This window comes from Carettochelys insculpta, chromosome 7 (genome assembly GCF_033958435.1).
Source record: "Carettochelys insculpta isolate YL-2023 chromosome 7, ASM3395843v1, whole genome shotgun sequence".
NCBI lineage: Eukaryota > Metazoa > Chordata > Testudines > Carettochelyidae > Carettochelys > Carettochelys insculpta.
The window spans coordinates 13,437,289-13,461,226 of NC_134143.1; the positions used below are offsets into that span (position 1 = coordinate 13,437,289).

The following is a 23,938-nucleotide window of genomic DNA, read 5'->3' on the forward strand; positions in this document are numbered from 1 at the left end:
TTCCTTCTGGAAGATCCCCGCTGCCCACATATCTGCACGTGTACTTTGGAGTGTGGAAGAGTGACGTCCATGATGAGCTGTCCGGCACCACAGAGACCACAGTGCTTTCCTGGCCCTCAGATGGCGTGGCTGTGGAGGGCAGGAAGAGAGAGGATGGCTGTTAGTACTGGGCCATGGCCCGGGGCCTATACCCCCTGTTCTCCCGTGGGCACCGGGTCCCCATCTCCTGTTTCACAGCCATGGGCACGGTGTACCTGTGGGCACCTTCCTTTGGGAGTTCAGCCCCCCGTCCCTCCCCCAGGGATGGGGCATGGCGCTGTCCGTGGGGGGGGTGTTGATGAGCCCTGGGGGCTGTGCCACTGTCCTGGGGCTGCAGTCCAGCTGGGCCATGGCAGGCTAGGGTCTGCTGGGAATGTGGAGGCCCCCAGTCATGTCCCGTACCCCCACCCTGTAATCTGGGTGCATCTTGGGGGGTACATATCTGAAGGTCCATTCCCGTGGTCAGGGGACATCCATCAGGCAGACACCCTGCTGGAGCTCCGGGAGGGGAGTTCTATTAGGACCTCTTCATTGCTGGAGCCCTCCTCTGCGGTGCTGGGGGCTGGCTCTTCCAGGGGTCCCTGGGGTGCGGGGCTGGCCTCCGGGCCAGACCCCTGGTCCAGGGCCTGCTGGGGCTCCTTGGCTATGGTGTCAAGGATGGCCAGGGGAGGAGGTGTACCGAGGGCCCAGGATTTCCCTGAGCTCCCTGTAATAGGTGCAAGTGGTGGCGGTGGCCTCAGACCAGCTGGCTGTGTCTCGAGCCCAGGCATAACCCTGTTGCAACTCCTTGACTTTATTCCTGACATGGTCAGGAGCGTGGGCAGGGTGACCCTGGGTGGCCAGGCCCTCAGCCAGCTGGGTGAACGCTTCTGCATTCCGCCACTTGCTCCCCATTACTTGGAGCCCCTGCTCCTTACCCCAGAGCCTCAGCAGATCTTGGAGCTGTGTCGATACAGGAGGGGCCCCACTGCCTCCTCCATCCACCCCCAGCTGGATGCTTAGGAGCCCTGGCGCCCTTCGATGTTCAGCATCGAAGTAGGGCTCTACTCACATCTTCTGACGGGGATAGAGATTTCGACATCTTGCTGTCTAACCTTGATTTCAACTTCGAAGTAGCGCATGGCATGTGTAGACATGAGGTGCTATTTTGAATTTGGGCTGGCTACTTAGAAGTAGTGGGCCAGTGTAGACACAGCTTTTGTGTGTAGATGCTCCACGGGATCTTTCAAAAGAGCCCCCTTCCTTAGAAAAATATTTCAAAAGACCTTATTAGGGTAGACACAGCCTCATGGATGTAGTGCACTATTAGTTTTCTGAAATAAACCTCCAAGACAAATCTACAACCAGAGCTGAGAGATCACTTTCTCTCCCCACTGAGGAAATGGCAATTTAAAGTGCTACACTGGGTACCAGGAAAAAAAAGGACATTATTTCAGTTGCTGAGAAGGAACACACAATCTGATAGCATGCACAATAGCACAGGAAGATAAATGTGCAGCAGCCCCAAAGTCAGCTAGAGCACTAAATATCGAAATGATGGGCTAATGTACAGAGGCAGTCAATTGTAGTTTCACAATTGCTATTCAGAGAGGAGAGGAGAGGAGAGGAGGAAGAAGCAATTAGGGGACATGATGCCCCAGGAACCTCTTTGATTATCTGCAGCAATACCAAGAGGTGCTGCAGGCTCTGGGACAAGGGCCCAGCTCTGCGCCCCAGAAAGGGGATGGGGGTGTGGAACAAGGGCAGAAGGGTCAGGGCCTAGGGCATTTGACTCTCAGTGCCACAAGGACCATACCACTTAACTCTCCTCACCTCTCCTCACAGCCATGTGCAGCAATGCTGCCACAGCAACTCAAAGGGGCCCAGAGCTTTGGCCACTACCATTACTATTTTGGCAGTGGTGGTGGCTGGAGCTCCAGGCCCCTTTGAAACACTGGGCTTGGGGGCAACTGGTTATGTATAAAGCCTGGGCACATTTAACTGCAAGCTTTGTTAATTAAAAGAAAAAAATAAGAGTTTACTCATGAACTTTGATGCTAATGAGAAATGCTGTTAGAAAAAAGACTTCTTGCAGTGCTAGTGGGTACCTCAGCATTCACACCACAGTTGATTTGAGAGGCATTTGCGTACACATGTCTCAAATAAGGCATTGAGACATGATAGATATGCACGTACCACAGTCTCTTTCCAGGTCACAAAAACTCCTTCACCCTAGACAGAACATATTTGCTTTAATAAATCTCTGGGTGGCTGAGTATTTAAAAAGAAAAGGTGGTTGTGTGAAGGGGAAGACTCACGGGTCAGAGGTGGTGGGAAAACCTCAGATGAACAAACAGGTGACATTCCTTGTTTGGAGAAAAACCCATAAATGAAATTATTGCTATTTTGTTCTCTTTTTAGATGTGACAAGAATAAAGTATACGTCAGCATTGCATTTACAGAATGTACTTCCCATTAATCACAGAATTGTACTGACTACGTGGCAACATCCCTGATGTTATTTAAACAGCACTGCAAAACCTAGTAACTAAACGCCCCAATCAAAACTTACGAAGCCTAATCCACATGCAGATAGGTGTTCTCTCTTCAGAACTCTATGAAAGGTCATCTTTGTGGGGGTATTCATTTAAACAGTGTATCTTCAGAACTAGAAACAGTCCAGGGGTGTACAAGCTGATTAGAACTGAACTTCTTTTGCCTGGATAAATGAATGTATTAAAAATACAAAAATGTTTAAGCAAAAAGAGTGACAAGTCTCTTTAAATAAAGGCTCATCGTGGGCACCCAGAAACTGCAAAGAAGTTCTGTTATGCTGTTTGCTGACCGGCAGAAGCTGCATCACCTGGTATAATTGTCACCATAGCTCAGCGGACTCTATATTAAAACTGCATGTCATAGACAAAACGTCACATTGGATACAATTGCCTGAAAAATGTAAGTCACCTATTGATCTAAATTGTGTCTGACAATCTAGTCATGACATTAAAGATCTTTCAAGGAAACCTCCTGTGTTGAAAGGAATGTAACCAGTTCAGAAGTTGTAGATTCATAAATGGTGCAACATACTGAGATGGTAATGGTTTTCCAGCCCCGTAGTTTGCCTTCAAAATTCCTTCTTTCACCCTTCTTAAAATGGGTGGGCAGTGGAACAGGACATTGGCCTAATTCTGCAGTTAGCACATACCACTTCCATGGAAAAATTGTATAAACCTGCCACATATTTAAAGTGCACATTGATCTTCTCCTGAAGAATGTTCCAAAGGCACTGGACAGTGTGTGCTACAATGAGTACCCCCTGCCCACCCTAGACTTTTATAGGGTGTAGCATAATGCACTTCTCCTCCACTGAAGAGCATCAAGGAGAGGTTAGATTTTGTCCCCACTCCACAGTTTTTGACTCTTGCTTGGACACTGTGCCCGAGGTTCTGTTCTGCAAAAGCCAGCTTTGTCTCACCTCATTTTGAACTTCTGTGGCCCCTGTATGAAGCTAGGTGGGACAATTCCTCTCCACTTTGGCAGATTCTTTGCACGCAATTAATACCAGGACTGGGACTGTTGCTAACCTCAGTGCTGGGTCACAAGTGGGAAGGCTTCTTCTCTTTTGCCATGCCAAATGAGGCTGGCCAAAATCAAGAGGCCTCTTACAAGCAGGAGGGAGACAGAATTTAAACCAAGCAAACTGAAGCATGTTTACAGAACGATAAGGATCTGAGGTTGCTTAGCTCATATAATAATACAAAGAAACGCTATAAGCACAGCCATATGCAACTAAGTTGATGTGGCTGAAACACAAATACGTAAGACTGTAGGTGCAGTGATACAGAGGGCCTGACTTTAAAAGTAGAGCTTTCACACGTCCCAATAACATCCATGAATCATAAATGAAAATAAAAAGTGAAAACCTTTCAGAGAGATAGGAAAGAAAGTGTTCCCAGACAGGCCCAGATGCTGAGAAGTAATGGTATAATAGCAGCATCATCTTTGGAGATTGGTAGTGATAGCTTCACAGATGAGTTCAAAAGACTGTAGAATGACAAAAGCCACTTAGCAGTGATGTTTAGGGTCACTAGATCTTTGTTGTTCTTTACTGCCTGCATAATGCCAACAGACCGCAGTCATCTGCAGGCAAAATTGAGCCTGGGACCTTTGGAACTTACTGTATGAGCCTCTGAAACAAGAGCTAACAGCTAGCCCACTGGATGGGGTAGTAGCCCACACTCAGAACGCTTGTAGGTTACACCTGCTAGGCATTCTGGGTGGGTCGTAGTCCTGGACAGCTAGTGCTGTGCATGGCCAGTGATGTATTGTGATGTTGCCAGCTGAACAGAAGTCAGTTGCACTTGCAGTGATGGAAATATGAGGAAGCTGTGGCTGTGCTAGTTGCTTGTTCCACAGTAGCTCTTCTCATTCCATTTGCCTTTGGTGAACATTGTTCTTCTTAGTTTGCTTGGCCCCTCTTGCCCAGATTCTTCTCTGTGGTTATCCTTTTCCTGTGGGGGTGTCATGTGATGCCATGTGTCTGTGACTGCACTGGATTGATCACATACCTTCTGTTCCTTTGGATCCTGATGCTCAGGAGCTACATGATGCAGGGAACTGACTGATTCATGCACACAACAAACAAAGGCATGTGCCAGTTTAGAGCTCTTACAAGCTTCCGTTCTCTTAAATCTGCACGTTTATGCCCCAGATTGTCATCCCCTGGTCACCTGCACAAGGCTGGGAAGAAAATTCCCCTGCTTGCTCCTGATCAGCCCATGGCTGGGGAGCACCATGTGTCATGGCCCAATTGTGTTCTTCTGTACCAGCCCATGGAAGGTCAGATCATTGAGGGGAAAACCATCCACTACAGGTCATAAACAAACAAATAAAAGACAACACGATTCCCCTCCATTACCTTTTGCACATGTTCCAGTAGGAACTGCCATATTCTTTGTTCACCATCGTCCACTAGTTCAATATCCCATCCCATCCCATCCCATCCAGCAGGAGAGTTTTCAGATGAAGGTGTAAGAAACCCAGCAGGCAGCTGCAGAATCATCAGCCACTCTAGGGCTGGCTTAAACTCTGGTGTATGAAGTTTTATCTCCTTGCTTGCCATCCCTACAAATATCCAGTGCCTCAGAATCTTTCCCAGTTCTTGGCTTCTTGTGATATTATGTGGCAATGAGTTTCACAATCTAATTACTTTATCATACAAGATATTTGTTAGCTCATGCACAGAGTTACAAAGATCTGGATGTGATTCAGAAAGCATCTCTCCACTACTGCTGGGAAGGTGAACAAGCAGTTCTTGTGTCAACAGTTAGGGTATGTTTATACAGCAGTTATTTTGGGATAATGGACACTATTACAAAATAACTTTGCGATCATCTAAAAATGCTTCTACTATTTTAAAAATAGTGAACAGCTTATCTTAAAATTGCTAAACCTCACTGTACAGGAATAGCACCTATTTCAAAACAAGTATTTTGATGTGTAGATGGGGAAATAGAGCCTATTTCAAAATAAGCCACAGCTCCAATATGCATTAAATTTTCATTCTGTCTTTTGGCTCTGGAAAGAAAGTTACATGAGGCCTTTTTTTTCTAGCCATGCTCCCTATCCATGGATGGGTCTTAATCACAGTTCTCAAGTACCTTAAGGGAAAATATGGATAAGCAGGCAAGGGAAACCATGGGCCACATCTTACCACCCTTCTGAACTAGCCATTAGAATAGAGCTGGCTCAGAGGGATAACTCATGGCATCATTTTGGAAGGTTTAAGAGAGGCCACTCTTGCCTGCAAATATGCAGGGACTGGAGATAGCTGGCTTCACACAGAGTACTAGGTGGGGTGTCAGAGCTGCTTAGTCAGAAATCAGTTTTAAGTTAATCTGGGCTTTTTTTTTTTTGAGCAAGTAAGCACAGAAAATGTAAAGAAATCTTTGTTTAAATGATCTTTCTTTTCTTTTTCATGGTGCGGTGTTTGGCTGTTTTTTGGCTACAGTCCAGTACACACAGCAAATGTCAGCCAACATTTTCCATCACTCCACTTCTCTCCCCAGTGCAAAGATAAGCCATCTCCGGCTATGTCTCATGTGTAACTATGCAACTTTATTTGGTGGAACTAGAGAGCACAGAGCCAAAGATGAAATGGTGGAGGGGAGGAGGGAAGAAAGAACACCACCTTTAAAAATTTAAAATCTTGGTTCATTCATTCCCATCTGCTTCATATTTGCCTTGTGATGCAGCAGAGAAACTATGTGACTTCCCCTTTAAAAGCCATCATACCAATCAGCAGGTTTAACTGTCAAGCAAGCTGATGTAAGGTTCTTTGAATTACTGAGTGAGGGATATTCTTCCTGCCAGGTCCTGTCCCCTGTAGGCATGGCAGAGGAGTATTATAGGGCACTCCTTACCTTGGGAATTAGCCTGCAAGACCCCAATGCTGTCATCAAACTGCATAGATTTGATGTTGAGTGACGCCAAGATGCACTCCTTGTCCTGCAGCGAAGCATCATCAATATTATTCTGATTGGCTGACAGGATAACGCACATGTCGCAGAGGTTGATGTTGACAGCCCTTAAATCAGCCCGACTTAATGGTGTACCCTTCGGCACAGTGGAAAAAAAAAGAGGGAGAGGGAGGGGAAAAAAAGAAAAACAAATTAAAGATTGAGAAGGAGCTTTGGGAAATTATTTAACGAGTATCTTTTTTTATGCTCTGACATTAAGCTGGTCTAACTATGTGCCAGGGAATAGGAAATGTGTGCTAATCTAAAGGGTAGTTGGTGCTGATGGCAGCATTTTAGGTTCAGTCTCCATACTCAGTCAAGCTATTACTAACAAACAAGAAATAGGAATAATGCCAGCATTCTACATCTCATCTGTGCCTTGAAATTGTCTTGATTTAAGTCACTATCATGTTGCAACCTCTGGCTTTCTGAACATAATGAGGGGTGTGTTCTAAGTGTCTGTTTATCTAATACCAGGTCACACAGGTCTCGAGCAAAAAAAGAAAAAAAAAAGACAATTTAAACAGGAAAGCTTTATGTGTCCTGCACATTCTAACTGCAATCAAGATAAAGCTATTTTTCTAAAAAGTGTACCACCTGGAGCAATACCAAGAAAGGTAAATCTTTCCCAATACATGCTTTTCGTACTTCTAGCAACAAAATACATTGATCTTTAAAGTGGTGTGAGTAAACCCTATGAAACAGAAACAGGATGTTAAATTAATAGATACAATTCATATAATATTCCCTGAAACTACAATTGCCTATTAGAGAATGCAATACTTAAAATGAAATGTTGTGGTTGTTAGTTGTTTTTTTTTTTTTCAAAACTAAGGCAACCAAAATACAACACTTAACCTGTTACATTTTATGCACAAGACAATTCTTACTCTGAAATTTCAGATATGGGCTATTTAAGGCAAAGGGTTTTATATCTAGGTAGTAGGGAGAGTACTCACTGACATAGAGGAGAAGAACCCCTCTCCAAACCCTGATAGGCAGAGCCAAACCCCACCTCTTTACTTGACTGGAAGTCGGGGGCAGGACTATCTGTATAAAAGCCCCAGACAGAAGCCCAGTCAGGGCCCAGCCACTGGAGGATGGAGATGCTGGTTCTGAGCTTCTAAGTTGTGAGGCTGGTACAGCCCTGGAGGAGGCTCAGGGCTGGCCTGAACTGCTGGGCCTCACCAAAAAGGAGCTACAAACCAGAACAGAGACCTTACTCTACCCAGGCATGGAGGAACCTAATTTGCAACCCCTTGAGGTATCATATGGAGCGGGAGAGTCTGGAAGTGGCCCAGGGATAGCTGGGTTAGTGGGTTGTAGTTGAGATCCCCACCGAACCCATTGGCAGACCACTCTGCCACTGACAGGGCCCTGGGCCAGGGTTCAGTGCAGTGGGCAGGCCCATGTCCCTTCCCTCCCACTCCCCAATCCGTGAGTGGCAGTCTCCCCCACATGCTGTTCTAAGCACATGCCGGGTTTTTTTTTTTCTGCCCTTGGCCTTGCGAGGAGGCTTGACCTGTTTGAACTGATATTGTTTGTTGCCCTGCTCTGAACCAGAGCACAGACCAAAGTCCCAGGACTAAGCCTTGGTAGCCAGCAGCACTGTAAAATAAAAACTGGGTTTATATGAGTACAAGACATAACTCAGTGATTTTCCACAGAGTGGTATCCAGATCCAAAATCTGACAGGGACACCAAACACTAAATATTTCCTTTGTCCAAGTTGTGTCCCTGATTCCCTAGAGCACACATCTCAACTTCTTTAAACACCGAGCTTCAAGACACCTGCCCCTCACCTCATGGTCATTCCTGGAGAACAAAGAGCAAGGACATCTGCTGAACTCCATGGAGCATTTTCAAGAAGATTGTGCATGGCACAAAAGGCAGCTGAGCAGCCCAAATGCCATTAAAAATCAGTCGAATTCAGGCACCCAACTCCTGTTTTGCTCCTGACCAGCTCTCCCCAAATCTCTCACCAACATCCCCCAGGAAGGCAGGTCTCCTCAGCAGCAGATCACAACCATAGTGTCTTCCAGGAGAAAGAAGACAACTGAATTTTAAACCTGGGGAAACTATGTTACCCCAGCTTGAAAATCCCAAGTCACAGCCCAGAGCACCACTCCGGGTAGCTTAGTAAAGGGAAATTAAGTCATTGGTCTTTTTTGGTACACATTCTGAGCACAAGGTCAATTATATGAGAACATGGGCCTCATGCAGCTCTTTGTTCATAGCTGTACCACCCCTTTCTTGCCACATGCACATTAGAAGGACATTAAGTCAACCTTAAATCTGGCATTTCCTTTCATGTAACGTTAATTCTGCCCCTTGTGTGTCCATCCTCCACACTGAATGAGGCAGTGGTCTCATAAGAAAAAGATGTGTAATCATGTAATTCAAAACTGAATCATATGGCATATGTACCAAGGAGCCAATTTTGAGTGTTTTGATCTAAGGATCAAAAACTTGTAGTATCTCCTTATTTTACTAACAAAAATAACATTTCACATTGGATACATCTATTGCAACAGCTGGATTCTGCTCTCACACATCATCAAGAATATTGTTATCTGAGTTCTGATTGCTGAATCTTTATTACTGGCAAATGTAAGAGGCTTGACTTTCAGGTGTCAAGCTGAATTTGCAGGGCTGGCAGTTACAAGGAAAAAATCTTTCACAGGGAAAATTTGATCTTGAAACCATTTGTGAGGTACTAAATACAGAATGATGCCATATCACTTGTTGCAGAACAGAAACAAAGAATAACAACAAATCTTAGCTTTGGAGTAACAAGAAATTACAGCGTATATATGGGGCAAGAACACCTTCATCCCTACCCACACGAACAAAATTCATCACTGGTCTCTGAGAGCTTCTGGGATTTGAATTCTACTTTTTTTATTCTGGTAAATCAGGATTAAAGAATTCTGAAAGCTGAGCCAACTGAACAGCCAAGCTTCCTTTACTGAACTTTTGTAAAGCATGGAGCATCACTTTTGCTATCTAACCAAGGGCCTGAATCACCACCACTTGTCCTTTGTGAAGACATTTACACTTCAGGGTGTAAAACCCTAGCAGATTGGAATTAATCATCCACTTATACCAGAGGTAACATACCATACTCACTACACAAGTGTGAAGGATGATATGACAGAGTAGAGAATCAGGACCTTTGAGTATTGGATTCAGAGGATGAAATCTTGACTCCAGTGAAGTCAATGGGTATTTTGCCATTAATATTAAAGGTATCACTGTATTTAACAAATGCTACCTGGGGCGGGTGTGTGGGTAAAAGAGGCAGTTGCCCCAAGCCCCTTTGAAATGCTGGGTAAGTGTTGTGCCACTGCTCCGTGCTCAGCTCTGAGGGAGCATGGCGGGGGGGAACCCTAGGGGTGACTGCCCTAAGCCCCACCCCTTCTGCCTTTAGCCTTTTGAGTGGGGAGCCAGGCCCCCTCCCACTTTGGCCCTGGGCCCATGGTGACTGTCGGCCCAGCTGGTAAAGTCTTACCGTTCAACTGTAAATGCTTCTAAAAAAGGGAGAGCTCTGAATGAAAACACTGTGACTATTTTCTTATATACATGAGAGCTAGGAGGCCAGCGTATATCAAACCTTTACAGTTATAGACACACACCATGAAAAATTGTTTTCAAAGGTTTTCTAGGCATAAATAATGTCATAAGTAAGTACTGTCATTCTGTCAGAAAAATCACAACATCAGAACTAGCTGCACGGAGGGCGCTAGAGCGAATGTTCAATAGATAACACAGCTAATACATTTGATAGCAGCTGAAATTCATCCTTGACAAGGGACTGAACACTGCTGCAAATTTCTTCTAATAAGGTCTCACAGGGCTCAGTTTTCATAGATATAGTAAAGAGGAATGGCTAAGTCCTGAGGCGGATCATCAGACAAAAGTAAAAGCCTATCATCAAAGTCAATAAGAATCTGTCCAGTTGGTATCTTTAAACACACACCACACAGACTCAAAAAGTATCAATAACATGACTTTGGACTTACAGGCAAGATGGAAACCTTGGGAAAGTTATGCAGGGTCTCCCATTCCCTCCTCAGATATTCAAGAGAACCCACAAACACAATGTGCTTGAGTTCATGGTAGTGAAAGTTGCTGGCTCGTAAGGGCATCACTAGATTTCTTACTCCAATCAGTGCAGATTTAGCATCCCCAAATATGCAAACGACCACATGACCACTTAAAACTGTCATCGCTGCTTCACTACGGGTCTGAAAGAAAACCAACAAGAAGGGAAGGAGGAGAGTAAAAAGGAGCATAAATCACAAATTGAATTGTGAACCGAGAAAAAATGTACTTTCCTGTCAATATCATTCATGCACAGTGAAGCAAGATGTATTATTATATGTATTATTATATGTATTACTTATCTTGTGTTGAGTATGATCAGTACTGTATAGACAGAGGGTGACATGGTCCTTGCCCTTGATCCACCAGAGGCTTGCAATTTGCAGCAGAAACCTGGTCTACACTAGAAAACCAGGCTAGTTTAACTAGATCAGTCAAAAGTGTGAAAAATACCCCTCCTGTGTGATGTGGTTAAGCTGACTTAAGTCCTCATGTCGAAAGTGCTAGGTCAATGGAAGAACTGCTGTCAACCTAGCTACTGCCTCTCGCAAAAGCGTATTACTGGCATAGACAGTGCTTACACTGAAGCACTACAGCTGTGCCACTGCAGCAATTTAAAGTTAGACAAACCCATACAAGATCTGAGACTGACTAGGCTGTGCTTGGTGAAGCTTAGAGTAAGGCTCAAAGACCTACCCCATGTCCTGGAACAAGCTGTCACCAGCATTGCCCCTAGTGTAAAGTGGGGTAGCCTCTGTTCTGCTCTAATTTACACCAGAAACCAAAAGGCTTTCCTTTGAAGCTTCTGATAATGTCCACAGTTGGAAGTTTGGGTGGTGTAGACCAGAAGTGCCCCGGGCCAGTAATCCCTGAGGATGCACCCCTTGAGGGATAGCGTAGCATGGGGGGAGAGGGTGGGGTAATGACAGGAAAGGGTAGGGCTTGGTGGACAGGAATGGACAGCCTCCTACCCCAAACTGCCTGGATTGCCAGGCCAGACTGCAACTGCCCCAGCTGGGGATGGCCCAAGAGCCAGAGGTTTGAGACCCTGGGAATAGACAGACCGTGAATGATTCAGTATGGCCATTCTTATACTGAAAATAAGACATTTATTGAAGCCAGCAAACAATATGTTTTTCCTTTTTGTCAATTCAGAGTAAGTTATGATACTTGCTGCTTACACAGACTGCATAAAAATCAAAGGCAGAATATGGTGCAGAGGTCTTCACTCTGGAGCAATTTTGGCCAAAAGATTTTTTGTGACTTTAAAAAAATGTGGCTTCAGTTGCACTGTTGCAACTCCACTAATTGTCACGTAACTGAGAGCAAAATGGGGTTTTCTTAAAAAAAAACAAAAAAACAAACAAAAAAAAACTGATCCTACAAGATGCTGAGCATCCTGGCTTTCATTCTGCTAAACATTTAAGCATGCATTTAAAGGACATGCATGTGCATAAGTGCTTTGCTGAATCAGGACCTTACCAGACTGAGCCTAAACTATTGCTCTTGTATGAAAGGTAGGCATGTAAAAATGGTATCTTCGCAAATGACAAACCTTCAAAGTCATTTCCACTTACTTGGGTGACACACTGCCTTAGACGGCTGTCCTGCACAGCCTAAAAAAAGCTCAGGGGCAGAGAAGTGAATGCTTTTCTGATTCAGGCATCATCCACACAATTGTTGAAACATATTTCAATTAGAGGACAGTCTGAACAACCCCATCATCTTCAAATTATGCCCTCATTTGCACTCATGCACCGATGCACATGTAAACATAAACTGTGGACATGGACAAGTGTCAGTGTGGGCAGCCTATTCCTTTCAAGATCTTTATCACTGGTGATAATGCATGGAGCAAGAAAGAACTCAGCCAAACTCCAAGATTCCAGTTTGAGTTTACAGAACAGACAGTAAACAGGGGCGGGAACATATCTATTTGCTTGCAAACTGAGAAATACTGATATGGAGTCCAAAAGGTACATAAATTTGGTGAACCCCACTATGCCATTTTTACAGAAACACTTTCAAAGAAGGAGAACAGGTTAAAGTCATACCTGACTGATCTGTTAAAATATTAAGAATATTACAGCTGATCTCTTTCTCCTTCTGTTATATAGTAATATATGGTGGTCCCTTCCTGTTATGAAGTAACTGATGGTAAGGTTGCCCCTACTGAACAACTTGGAATGAATATTAATTTAAAATGTTCAGACCAAACCCTGGCTAGCAAGTTAGTCCCTGGAATTGACTAGTTTATTGATTGTTTAAATGCCAATACCGCAGTTCCAAACTATGTCACAGTTATTATAGCAACCCTCAAGGAGCTCGGGAAACAACCTTTTATGTCCCGATCGTTAGAATAAACCAGGGCTGTCACCATTATTGGTTATACCATGCAATAGCACAGGGACAGTGAAGACAGCGATCTCAAGAAAAGCTTTATAAACTGCGACAAAGAGAAGATCCACCAGGGAGCTCATTTCAAATATCATCAGTTTTGTGGCTGAGATCTAGAGTTAGTTACTTGTTACTCTTAGGAAGGAGTACATGAGCATACACAGAACAAACTTTCACCAAATGTAATAGATTGCGATAGCCCTGTAAATTGTTTTTAATTACTTGAGTCAGTTTGACGGCCTTCCCAGTTTAACAAATGAAATGAATGGATACTAGACTTCATACATTACATTACATTAGATAGGTACACAAGCAGTACCATGTACTCAAGCTTGTTAGAGTGCCATAACAAGTTGAAAATCAAGAGATAAATAGGGGAAAATGCACATTGATTGGTAAGGAATAATACATTACCACCTTGTTTCAAAGAGGTGAATGATGTATGTAAATCTTATGTATATAATCATTGCTCTGTTCATACAAAATATGTAAGGCAAATATATAACTTTAAGCTTCCAAGTAGATGCTTTGACCCATATGAAAATGTAATCTCAGGATTTGGGGCCAATTATCAGGGAAGTAGGCTTATAGGTCAGTATACCCATCAAGGTTTGCCAGACTGACTGTTCCAAATCTTTCCATGCTGCATTTCTGATTTCAGTGCAATGGTTTTAAAAACACTATAGATAAGTGTGTTAACCCACTAAACATTTCACATTCCTATTGTCTGCATAGCTTCTCTATGGGTAGGGCTTTGATGGACATTCTATTAAGACACCCACCAAAATGACCTTTTCAATGTCCTTGGCTGGACACCAATGAAACATTCCTGTGGAGTCATATTTTTTCACACTGGCATCCATGTTGTCAATCTGCTCGTTGCCAGGAATTAACAAGGGGTCATGCCTGGGGAAAAACAAAAACAAAAAACAACAAGTCATAGCTAATGTAAGTGGAAAACGTTATGAATTATGGATGGGGAAAATGTCCCAAGAGCTATATCCAAACAGGGATAAAAGCAACAAAATGCAATTTATTGACATTTAAACCAATGTTTTCAACATACTTGCTGAAGTGGGGGAAGAAGCTAAAAAATAAGAAAAAAAAATAATGTTAGGTTGGGGCCTGGAAGATTTTTCAATGAGCTTTTCAGTTGATTTCAAAATGGTCTGTCACATTCACGTCCATAAATATTCTGTCTTCCCGCTCCCATCCCTCCAAAAAATAAATATCAAAAGAGTTGCTATTAGCATCTGCAATGAAGTAGAAGGGATAGGAACAGAGCCCCATGCTAACTGACTGGCAGAAGTATGGAAAGCCAATTACTTGCTTTTACCACATACAACTTCTGACGTGATGCTCTTCACAGTAAAAGCTTTAACAGGCTGCACTTTAAATATTTTAGCAATTTGCCCAATCATATTTTGCTTTCCCAAACTGAAGCCCTTTAAAGATTCAGCAGTATGTCATTTTAGAGTACACTGACTAACAGATGCCCACATCTGGAATACATGATTTTAATACCAAACAACAGTGTCCATTTTCTGTGACAACTGTATATGTGGAAACTTTCCATTGTTTCTGCAGCAGGATTTCAAAACCTAGGGCTTCTCAAAGGAGGTACAAATAAGAAGCACTTTATTTAACTACCCTCCAACAAATATAATTGTGTATGCAGACACACACAGTTAATTTATTTATTTGCTGAAAAACAGTAAAGGAAGCGGGTAATGTATGGAGATAGATCTGACTCATAGAGCTGGAAGAGACCTTGAGAGGTCACTGAGGCCACTTCCCTGCACTCACAGCAGGACCTGGCACCATCCCTAACAGATTTGTTTTTTTAATCTATTTGCCCCAGACAGCCCCCTCAAGGGGTGGGCTCACAACCCTAGGTTTACAAGGCTAATGCACTAACCACTGAGCTATCCCTCCCAACCCGAGTCAGCCTGCAAGGACACTACAAAATGCTAACTAGAAGTCTTAGTCATGGCATCATTAATATCAGTACAGTCACTACAAGAGCTTGGGGAACCAAACTGACCATAAAAACAAACAGGGCTTGTTTAGCCTGCCAAAGCCCACACGTTCCCCACAGTTTTGCACAGAACATTCTGTCGTGAAGCTCCAAGAATGAATTTTCATTTCACAGAGGAAGAAGTTTGTCATGTGTAAAAAAGACTCCTACTCAAAGGACGTATATTTAACTGTAATTGTACAAGCTGTGCCCTTGAAAAATAAAATAAAAAAAATAAAAAAAAATGCCCAAAATTTCATTGAACGTACAAATGCAGCACTGACATGCAAAGGGGATGTGCTAATTGTGCTGAGAAGTATTCTTCAGTGTATGTGCATGTTTTGTGCAGAACATAGATGCACACAAATTATTAATATTTTACAGCTTCTCCATAGAAGCCCACATTTGAAAGGTTAGCCCTGTTTTTAATTTATTTGAACCAACAGAATATGCTGAGGCTCCTCCTCTAGATTAGTCTATTTATGCAAAATTTTGCCAGTGTATATGGGCAGATTAACTCTCCCTGAATTACATAACCAGCATAATGGGATAAGTTAACTTTGAAGTTAGGCACTACTTTGAAGTAGCCAGCAGGGAGGCCACACACATTTTTTTCCCCTTAATTCGAAGTTAACTTTGAAGTAGGTAGCCCAACTTCGAAGTCCTTACTCCATTCCTGGGAATTGAGTAGTGTCCGACTTCGAGGTAGGGTGTGTGTAGATGCTCAACTTCAAAGTAAGCATTGTCAAAGTTATTTTTGTAATGTAGATACGGCCTGAATGACTGAACTCACAACCCTGGATTTAAGAGACCAATGCTCGAACTACTGATTTACCCCTCCCCACAAAAAGCTAATGTGCCCCAGACCCTTGAAAGGCCCCCTCAAGGATTGCGGTCACAACCCTTGGTTTACAAGGCCAATGCTCTAACCACTGACCTAACTCTCCTCCCATGCCCCCCCCATACACACACACACACACACACACACACACACACACACACACACACAGATACCTATCTCATAGAGCTGGAAGGAACTTTTGGAAGTCATTGAGTCTAGGCCCCCTGCCCTCACAGCAGGACCTATCACCATCCCTGAGAAGTTTAAAAATAACAAACAAAACAAAACAAAAAACACACCTGTTTGCCTCAGATGGCCCCCTTAAGAATTGTACTCACAACCCTGAGTTTAGCACACCAATGCTCAAACCATTGAGCAACTCCTCCCCCCCGACACCAATTTACCACTACGGCTTTATGAAATTCATTAATTTAAACACTAAACATGAGGAATGTGGCACTTTTTTCTGTTCATGAATTATCTGCTAACAGATTTTAATGGATTTATTGGTTACAACTATTTGACTAAAATTTTTATGTACCTATATTTCTGCCAATAGACTAGATGACAAAAATAGGTGACTGGACAACAAAATGGCAGATGAATTTCAATGTTGATAAATGCAAAGTAATGCATGTTGGAAAACATAATCCCAAATACACATACAAAATGATAGGAACTAAACTAGTAATTGTCACTCAGAAGAAAGCTAAAGGATTCATTGTGGATCGATTTCTGAAAATTTTCAATCATTGTGCAGTGGCAGTCAAAAAAGCAAGTAGGTCGTTAGAACTCATAGAAAAAGAGATAAAGAATAAGACAGAGAATATCTTACTACCTCTATGTAAATCCACGGTGCACCCACATCTTGGATCCTGCGTATAGATGTGGTAAGCTCATCACAAAGAAAATATCTTGGCATTTGAAAAAGTTCAGAAAAGGGCAACAAAAATAATTATTTGTAACAGTTGATATGTGAGTAGAGATTAAAAAGACTAGGATTCTTCAGATTAGAAAAGTGGATACTGGGGTGGGGAGGGGCAGGTATGAGAGGTCTATAAAATCATGAATGGTGTGGAAAAAGTGAACAGTAGGACTTGGAGAAACCTAGCTAGGGTGAAGGATTCTTTACGTGCAAACAGCTATATCCCCCCACGACCTGCCCCATCCCAGCTATAAAAGTCAGGTGCATAGTGAGATTGTCTTGAAAACAAGTAATCCACAACAGGGGAAGGAGAGCACCCATTGCACTGAATGGGTCAGCTCACACTTCTCAGAGTGATTGTGTTAGGCTGAATTAGTTTCCATGGGGTGTTACGATACATCTAAGAATAACCCACAGAGACAAGTGAACCACTTAACAGCTTTGTAAATCTCTTTATGATTTGGAAGGATGTGCAGAGCTCCTTTCCCTTCCCTACTCCCTGAAATGCAATACAGACTCTCCATCCCACACTGGGGCCCTGGAAGAATCAAGAGGAAGGCAACGCTAATAGTTGAATGGCATTCAGGTGTTCCCAGGTAGCCTCCTTGTGCCCCTTTCTTAGTGACCCTGGCCTACAACCACCTGCTTAAAAAAACAAAAGTTCAGAGCCAAAAACTCGGTTATTGCAAAGCTGAGGTTGATCTGCTTCCAAAACATCAAATGCAGCTATTCTCAAACTTCTTAATACCAGAATATATAAAGTATATACGAGCTCCATGCTGCAACCTTAACTCTTCTCTCTTTGAATGATATCACAGCCCAGCCTGACAGGCACTGTAGCATTCTAACCTTCCAGATGATATGGAACAGAGCAGGAAAAGAGCACGTGGGTGGAACAGGAGAAACTGTCAGAATTCTTCCAAGGCAAAAATTGTATTTAGGACACATATCTAGTGCCCTCGATATACCTGTCCTGTATTCAACCACCTCAGGTACTCTGTACTAATCAACACAGGGCTGCTGGATATTACCAATCTATTGTCCTTGTAAAGATTCTCTGAGGAACATCAACTCCAGTTCTCTCTGCTCTACTGTGTACTATCATGATTGCTACTAAACTGCTACAAATATCCATGACAAGAACGGACCATTGTACTCCCTGTGTGCACAGCTCATATACGTCAGCCCAGCTACAAAGGGATCCAGGAGTTCTGAGTGCACGTGCATATCTCCTCCTATGGTAATGGGGCTGTGGTGACCAGCTCCAAATAATCTTTTCACTACCAACTAATACAGTGCAGGGCAATTGGAATAAATGCAGACAAAGGCAGAATATGATTCCTTGGCCCACAACTTGCAATATAAAATGGCTCATTTACTTAGTTATTCCTCATGTCTGCTTTAGTTTAGGGCTGTTGTGGCTGAAACATACTTACAGTATATCCCCTGTAGGTCATGCCAGCTCCAGGGGACAAAGTTAAGGTTGAAGGGTGGAGAGGATGTGAATCTTTCTGCTTTCTGGTTTTCACACCAGTTTTGGATATAGGTACATTTAATATTCTAGGAGGTATAAGGCAGAAGTGGTCAACTCTAAACCTGTGTTAAAGAAGCTTTTGGGAAGTATATAATTCTGCTGAGCCTCTCTCGTCTGGCACCTTCAGGATCTGACTGGTGCCAGTTGAGAGAATTTGCCAGATGACATGAAGTCACTAGTTTTTAGAATATTACCAATACTTCCACTGCTTACCGGTCTCTCAGAAGATAATTAAGGGTAAATTACAGTTAGATAACAGCACAGAAAACTGAGAGCCAGGAGTGGTGGCTGTAAACAAATTTTATGGGACCACGGGAAACTTGGCCACACCCATGATGAGTAGTCATCCAGCTAACAAAAACCATGCCAAATTAGGGATTTTGCTGTCCAAGAGAGATCTAAATTAGAGATGTTTAACCTGTACAAATTAATTTATTTTCACCACAATCAGATATTTTGCTTCTCTAATTTAACCTCTTCAAGCTGTGGTAATGGAAAAAAAAAACAATGGGAAAAATGACAGAATATAATAAATGGGGAGTATTTTTTAAAGCCTAATTCTGTCACTTATTAACAAATGGATAAAACATGTCAGCCAATAACATTGTAGAACTCTTATGGCAACTGCATGTGAGCATCCAAGAACAAAGTAAACTCTAATAATGGCTTTTGTTTCGAAATCTGTATCCATTTCTTTGGACTGCCATTTTCCTGTATCTCTCATGTTGTCTCTTCATCCTAAATAAAGCATTCTCTGAAGATTTACGTAGTGGTTCAAAAATTGCTTAGAACTCAGGTGTTGGACATGAGCACATGCATTTAGGGACAGAATAGGGTTCTAGCTATTTAGATTTGTGTACTAATTTTTCTTAGGACCATGACACTTATGAAATAATGTATTAATAAAACACTACTGCTGTTACTTTAGACATATACTGCTACTTTAAACTGGGGATCTCAATCTGCTTTGCAAATACTAATTAATTAAGACATTCTACAGACAGACACTGTGAAGCTGAGATTTTCAAAGCTGTCAGTGGGGTTTGACTACCAAATTCTCATTAAAATCCACATGATAAAAACACTGCAGTTGTTCTTATCTACTAAGCCAAATATTGAGTGTTTATGGAGACTTCCATCTTGTCACTTTTAAACATGACTTTGTTAAAGTAAGCTTGCGTCACTAAAGAAGTTGAGTGTGAGGAACCTTACATTAGTGCTGTGGCCATTGGCATAGCCAAGTCTGTGGAATCAGCTGCTTACAAAAACACTAAAATTTATCATTAAATGAGGAAAAATTATCTATCAATTTAAGGGTCTATTTTATAGTCTTGATGTCCAAAGGATCTGGCTTTTTACTGTCTATTTTTGACCAAACACATCTGGTCAGTCCTAAAAAATATGGCACATGTTAGAAAAGCAACCAAGTTAAGTTTCCTCACATCTGTAGTCTCTGGTTTATAAAAAGCTTCTCTTGTTCTTATGGCAAAAATTATGTGTGCATGACCAAAAATGAAGAATAAAACACAATCTTTTCATGGTTTTGTGAAGCATATAATGCCACTTACCATCAATTAAACCTGGGAACTACACTAAATGCCATGCTACAGCTGCGAACCCAAAAAGCCTGCCTTGCAGACAACAGCCTAAAGCAAAATCACAAATCCCTTTTCCAGCAAACCTGCTGCAGGGGAGCTGGCATTATATTTTAAAGAGCGCTGCTTTCATTGTAGACATTTACAACCACCCCAGACACGTTCAGGTGGTGTTTTCAGCTTTAGAACTTCTGACAAATGTGGAAATGTAATAAAACATAATTTTAAAAATGAAAAAGGCTGAAAACTGCTCTCTGTCTAATTAATATTAGCCTCTCCTTGGATTTTTTTCACCTTTATGTCAACTCTCCTGCAATCTGTTATATGCTTTTATATATTCGTAGGCCCACCAATGGAGCATGAGGTGGGCAAAAGGAACAGTTGCCCACAGGCCCAGGGTTTTGAAGTGGCCCAAAGCTCCAGCCATGGCTACCTTGACAGTGGCCGGAGTGCCAGGTGCCTTTGAAATGCCATAACTCAACTCTGGCTGCGTGTGGCTGTGAGGGAGTGTGTAGGGAGGCACCAGTGCCACAGTCTGGGCAGTGCTGAGAGGCCCTGCCCCTTCTGCTCTTGACCACGCCCCATCCAGTGCAAAGAGCCAGGCACGCTGCCCCCATCCTCGGCCTGTGGTGACTCTTATCACTGCTGTACATCAGGGCCATATACTCTCATGAATCTGCTCTGGATCTCCCTCAGAAGCACAGGAAAAAAGGGCAATATACAATGTATGGTGGCCAACAATACAGTGTTTGTGAGCAAAGGTGAGATACATAAATCTTTACTTATAGAGATAAAGCTCCTTTTTATTCTCTCCTTGAGAACAATCCTACTGAAATTGAATTAATACCGAGAGTAGTACACCTCTCAGTTTCACTAGGCATACTTTTGTCTGGAAATATGTCTTTTCTTTCCCTGAGTACCAAAAGAGGCTGTGGTTTGAGAAGAAGAAACAAACAGCAGTCCTCCTGGAGCCTGAACAGTTTGGTAACCACCTTGTGCCCTTTGCCAGTGATTTTCTGTTTTCACAGAGGAATGCATTTTTTCTTTATTTTTAAAGAGAAAGAAAAGGATTGGTGAAGGATAAGATGCCAAGCAAACATGCACTGCAAAATGCCTCATGCCTTTCACATATCTCTTACAAGCACCCTAACAAATTGTGGCAATTAACATGCTGTTAGTGTTAGATGTATGCAGTCAGTGCAGGTGCTAATAATTGAAAAAGCATTTAGAGCTTTTACACCCAGGTTGAATATTTCATGATGTGCTGCATGTTTCACTATTTACTCAGTGGGCCTCTGTCACTTCAATCTTCCCTGACTGCTTTGACTGGTGCTATAAAGCTCTACCAAGATAGAGTGACGGCTTGTCACAGGCAAACTCCACTGACTACTGCAGCTCACTGGGACTAGCTGTGAAGCTTGTCACGCCACTTGGGTGGAATTTGGCAAATGTTTTGTGACTAATACACCCAAAATTTGTCAGCTACCATTAGCCATTCCCTATGACCCTCTGCAATCTGTGTGGAAGGGATGAAGCTGTAATGAGAATGTGTTGCCTGTGTGCGTTACACTAATGACACGCTTTAGCTGACCTTTAGTTTCACAAGTTAATCAGCGATGAAATTTGTACAGTGTTAGTGCACACATGAAAGAAGCTTTATAGGGGAAAAATGGCACAATGACAGAAAGAAAAACCTGTAATTTCAGTGAATTTCTTTCTTGTCATACTCAAACTAATTGCAAATGGAGTCTCATCCCACTCTTCTCACCCTATTCTCCTGAAACTACTATGACAATAATTTAACTATTGCTAAGTGGTAGTCCATCTGTTGTGCTTGCCATTGGACCAGTAGTTGGTCATGCAATACATGCTCTGGTGACATCTGCCTCTGAGTACTAGCCATAATTTCCCATACCTCCATCCAAAATACTGTTAGTGTCTCTGTTGCCTCATGTCAAAATATTCATTCTAAGGAACATTTCCTGAGGGCTACTAAGGAACCTGATGTAAAACCAGAGTTTCTTCTTTCGTGAAACTACTGAGACAGTATGTTTTCTAGTCAGAACACCCTGGGTATCTCAAAAGGTGCTCAGAGTATGCACCTCAAATTCCCACTCAGAAGAATTCTGAGATGGTCACTTGTTCTCATTCTTGCATACAAGCAAATCCAAGGAGGAGCTAGAAAGTGTGTTCTGAGTTCTTAGCATTTCTCATTTAGAGTCTATCAAGCTGTACAGATCAGATTTAAGTATTTTGGGAGTGGGGAAGGTGGAAAGCACCTAACAAAAGCACTTAGTGGAAAATGAACCAGTAGCTAAGGGCATGTCTATACTTAGAAGAAAATCAATGTGCTAGTGCTCTATGTCCTGGGATTTGAGTTAATGTTACTAGCAGGGCCATACTAAATGACATGATCAGGGACCACCATCAACCCCAGAACTCCTTGCAGTCATGAGAAGTAAAGGAAGTCAACAGAACAGTTTCTCCTGTTGACCCCCCTGTGGGGATGGTGACAAAAATTGATTTAAGATACCTCAACTCCAACTAAGCAATTCTCATTGCTGAAGTTGCGTATTTTAAATCAATTTTTTCTCCTAGTGTAGACCTAGTTTAAGAAGATGAGTCTTTTCCACCTGAATGAACTAAACATTTCTCACCTCAGGGTAAAAGTCATAACTTTTAGGGACTTACTTATCTCCTAGTCACTGGTGAAAGAAAAAAATTCTCTTTGCTCATCCAGTTTAAAGATTTTACAATTTCTCCTTCTGTCTTGATCTAATGTATTCAGAGTTAGCTTGAACATTACGAAAGAACTTGCTTGTCTTCTCTGCTGGCAGATTGTCTGAATTCTTCCTGAAAGCCTCTTTTTAATGTCAAATACATTTTTTCAAGAGTTCATAAAACTTGGGGTAAAATCTGACACTTCCTTACTTCCATGGCTTGTAAATATCACTAGTGCAAGTTCATCAACTATTGCAAAAGTTGGAGCTCCAGCATAGACTACTCCCTATCATTTAAACCAGAGGTCAGCAACACCCAGCATGCATGCCAAGAGTGGCACATGAGGCAATTTTCATCAGCATGCAAGGCGGGAGCTCTGCCTGCCCTCCTCCCCTATGGAGATTGCTCAAAGCCAGGTCACCTATGAATTAACAAAACACCAACTATACTACCAACCACCACCTCAACTGTAAAGCTCTGCATCATAATTTATTTATTAATGAAGCTGTTGTCAGTAGCACTATTAGTGACTTTTAAAAGTATCATGGCACTTGGCCCATACAGAGAGCTCAAAAGATCAAATTGTGGCACTCCACCTTGTAAAGGTTGCTGACCCCTGATTTAAACTATTGAATCATCTAAATCTGCTAAGAGCAGGTCTAGACAACATGGAGTTTTTAATGTCAGTGGCCAGCATAAAACCTAAGCTACTGCTGTTGCTAACTCTTTTAATATAATGGATTCCTAAATGGTTGCATGGAGTTGATTTATACCATCAAACAACTGCTAAATAGCACCTTAGAGAAGGCTTGTACATTAGTGCAGCGTCAAGTGATTCTTGTACATACAATACAGCACTTGCAAAGTTTATAATGTCCTTTGGGATTTTTAGAGATGAAAGGTAGTGTATAGATGTAAGGCATTATTATGGTTAACACTGTAAGCTTTTACCTATGCAGACCTGGTATTCACACATGACTTAAGTCACAAGGTAAAGATCATTGAAGTAAACTCAATTCGCTAGTTCTCAACTGACAGATCTTGCCATAAAATTCCAGGACTGCTCTGTTTGGTACAGACATGAAGAACTAAGGATATCAACCAGAATGTCAGCGATAATGCAGGTCAGCCCTGAATAGTGCTGGCAGAATACTCTGTTCTCATGCTGTACCTGTACCAGCTAGGGGTGAGATCCCCCTGCTTGCATACATATATCTATGTGGTGCTTGCTCTTATCAAGAAAGTGCAAGTGTAAACAGCACCATTGC

The 23,938-nt window shown here is 42.4% G+C and overlaps 1 protein-coding gene across 2 annotated transcripts in view; it reads right to left on the bottom strand.

Moving 5' to 3' along the window:
• KCNMA1 (potassium calcium-activated channel subfamily M alpha 1) overlaps positions 1-23,938 on the bottom strand; it is an 863,058-nt gene that overhangs the window by 67,336 nt on the left and 771,784 nt on the right. For both annotated transcript variants that reach the window (XM_075000037.1, XM_075000036.1), the window contains exons 20-22: positions 13,820-13,943; positions 10,559-10,783; positions 6,441-6,633 (exon numbers count right to left, since the gene is read on the bottom strand). In XM_075000037.1, coding sequence (XP_074856138.1) covers positions 6,441-6,633; positions 10,559-10,783; positions 13,820-13,943 — 542 coding nt within the window. The remainder of the gene's footprint in view (positions 1-6,440; positions 6,634-10,558; positions 10,784-13,819; positions 13,944-23,938) is intronic.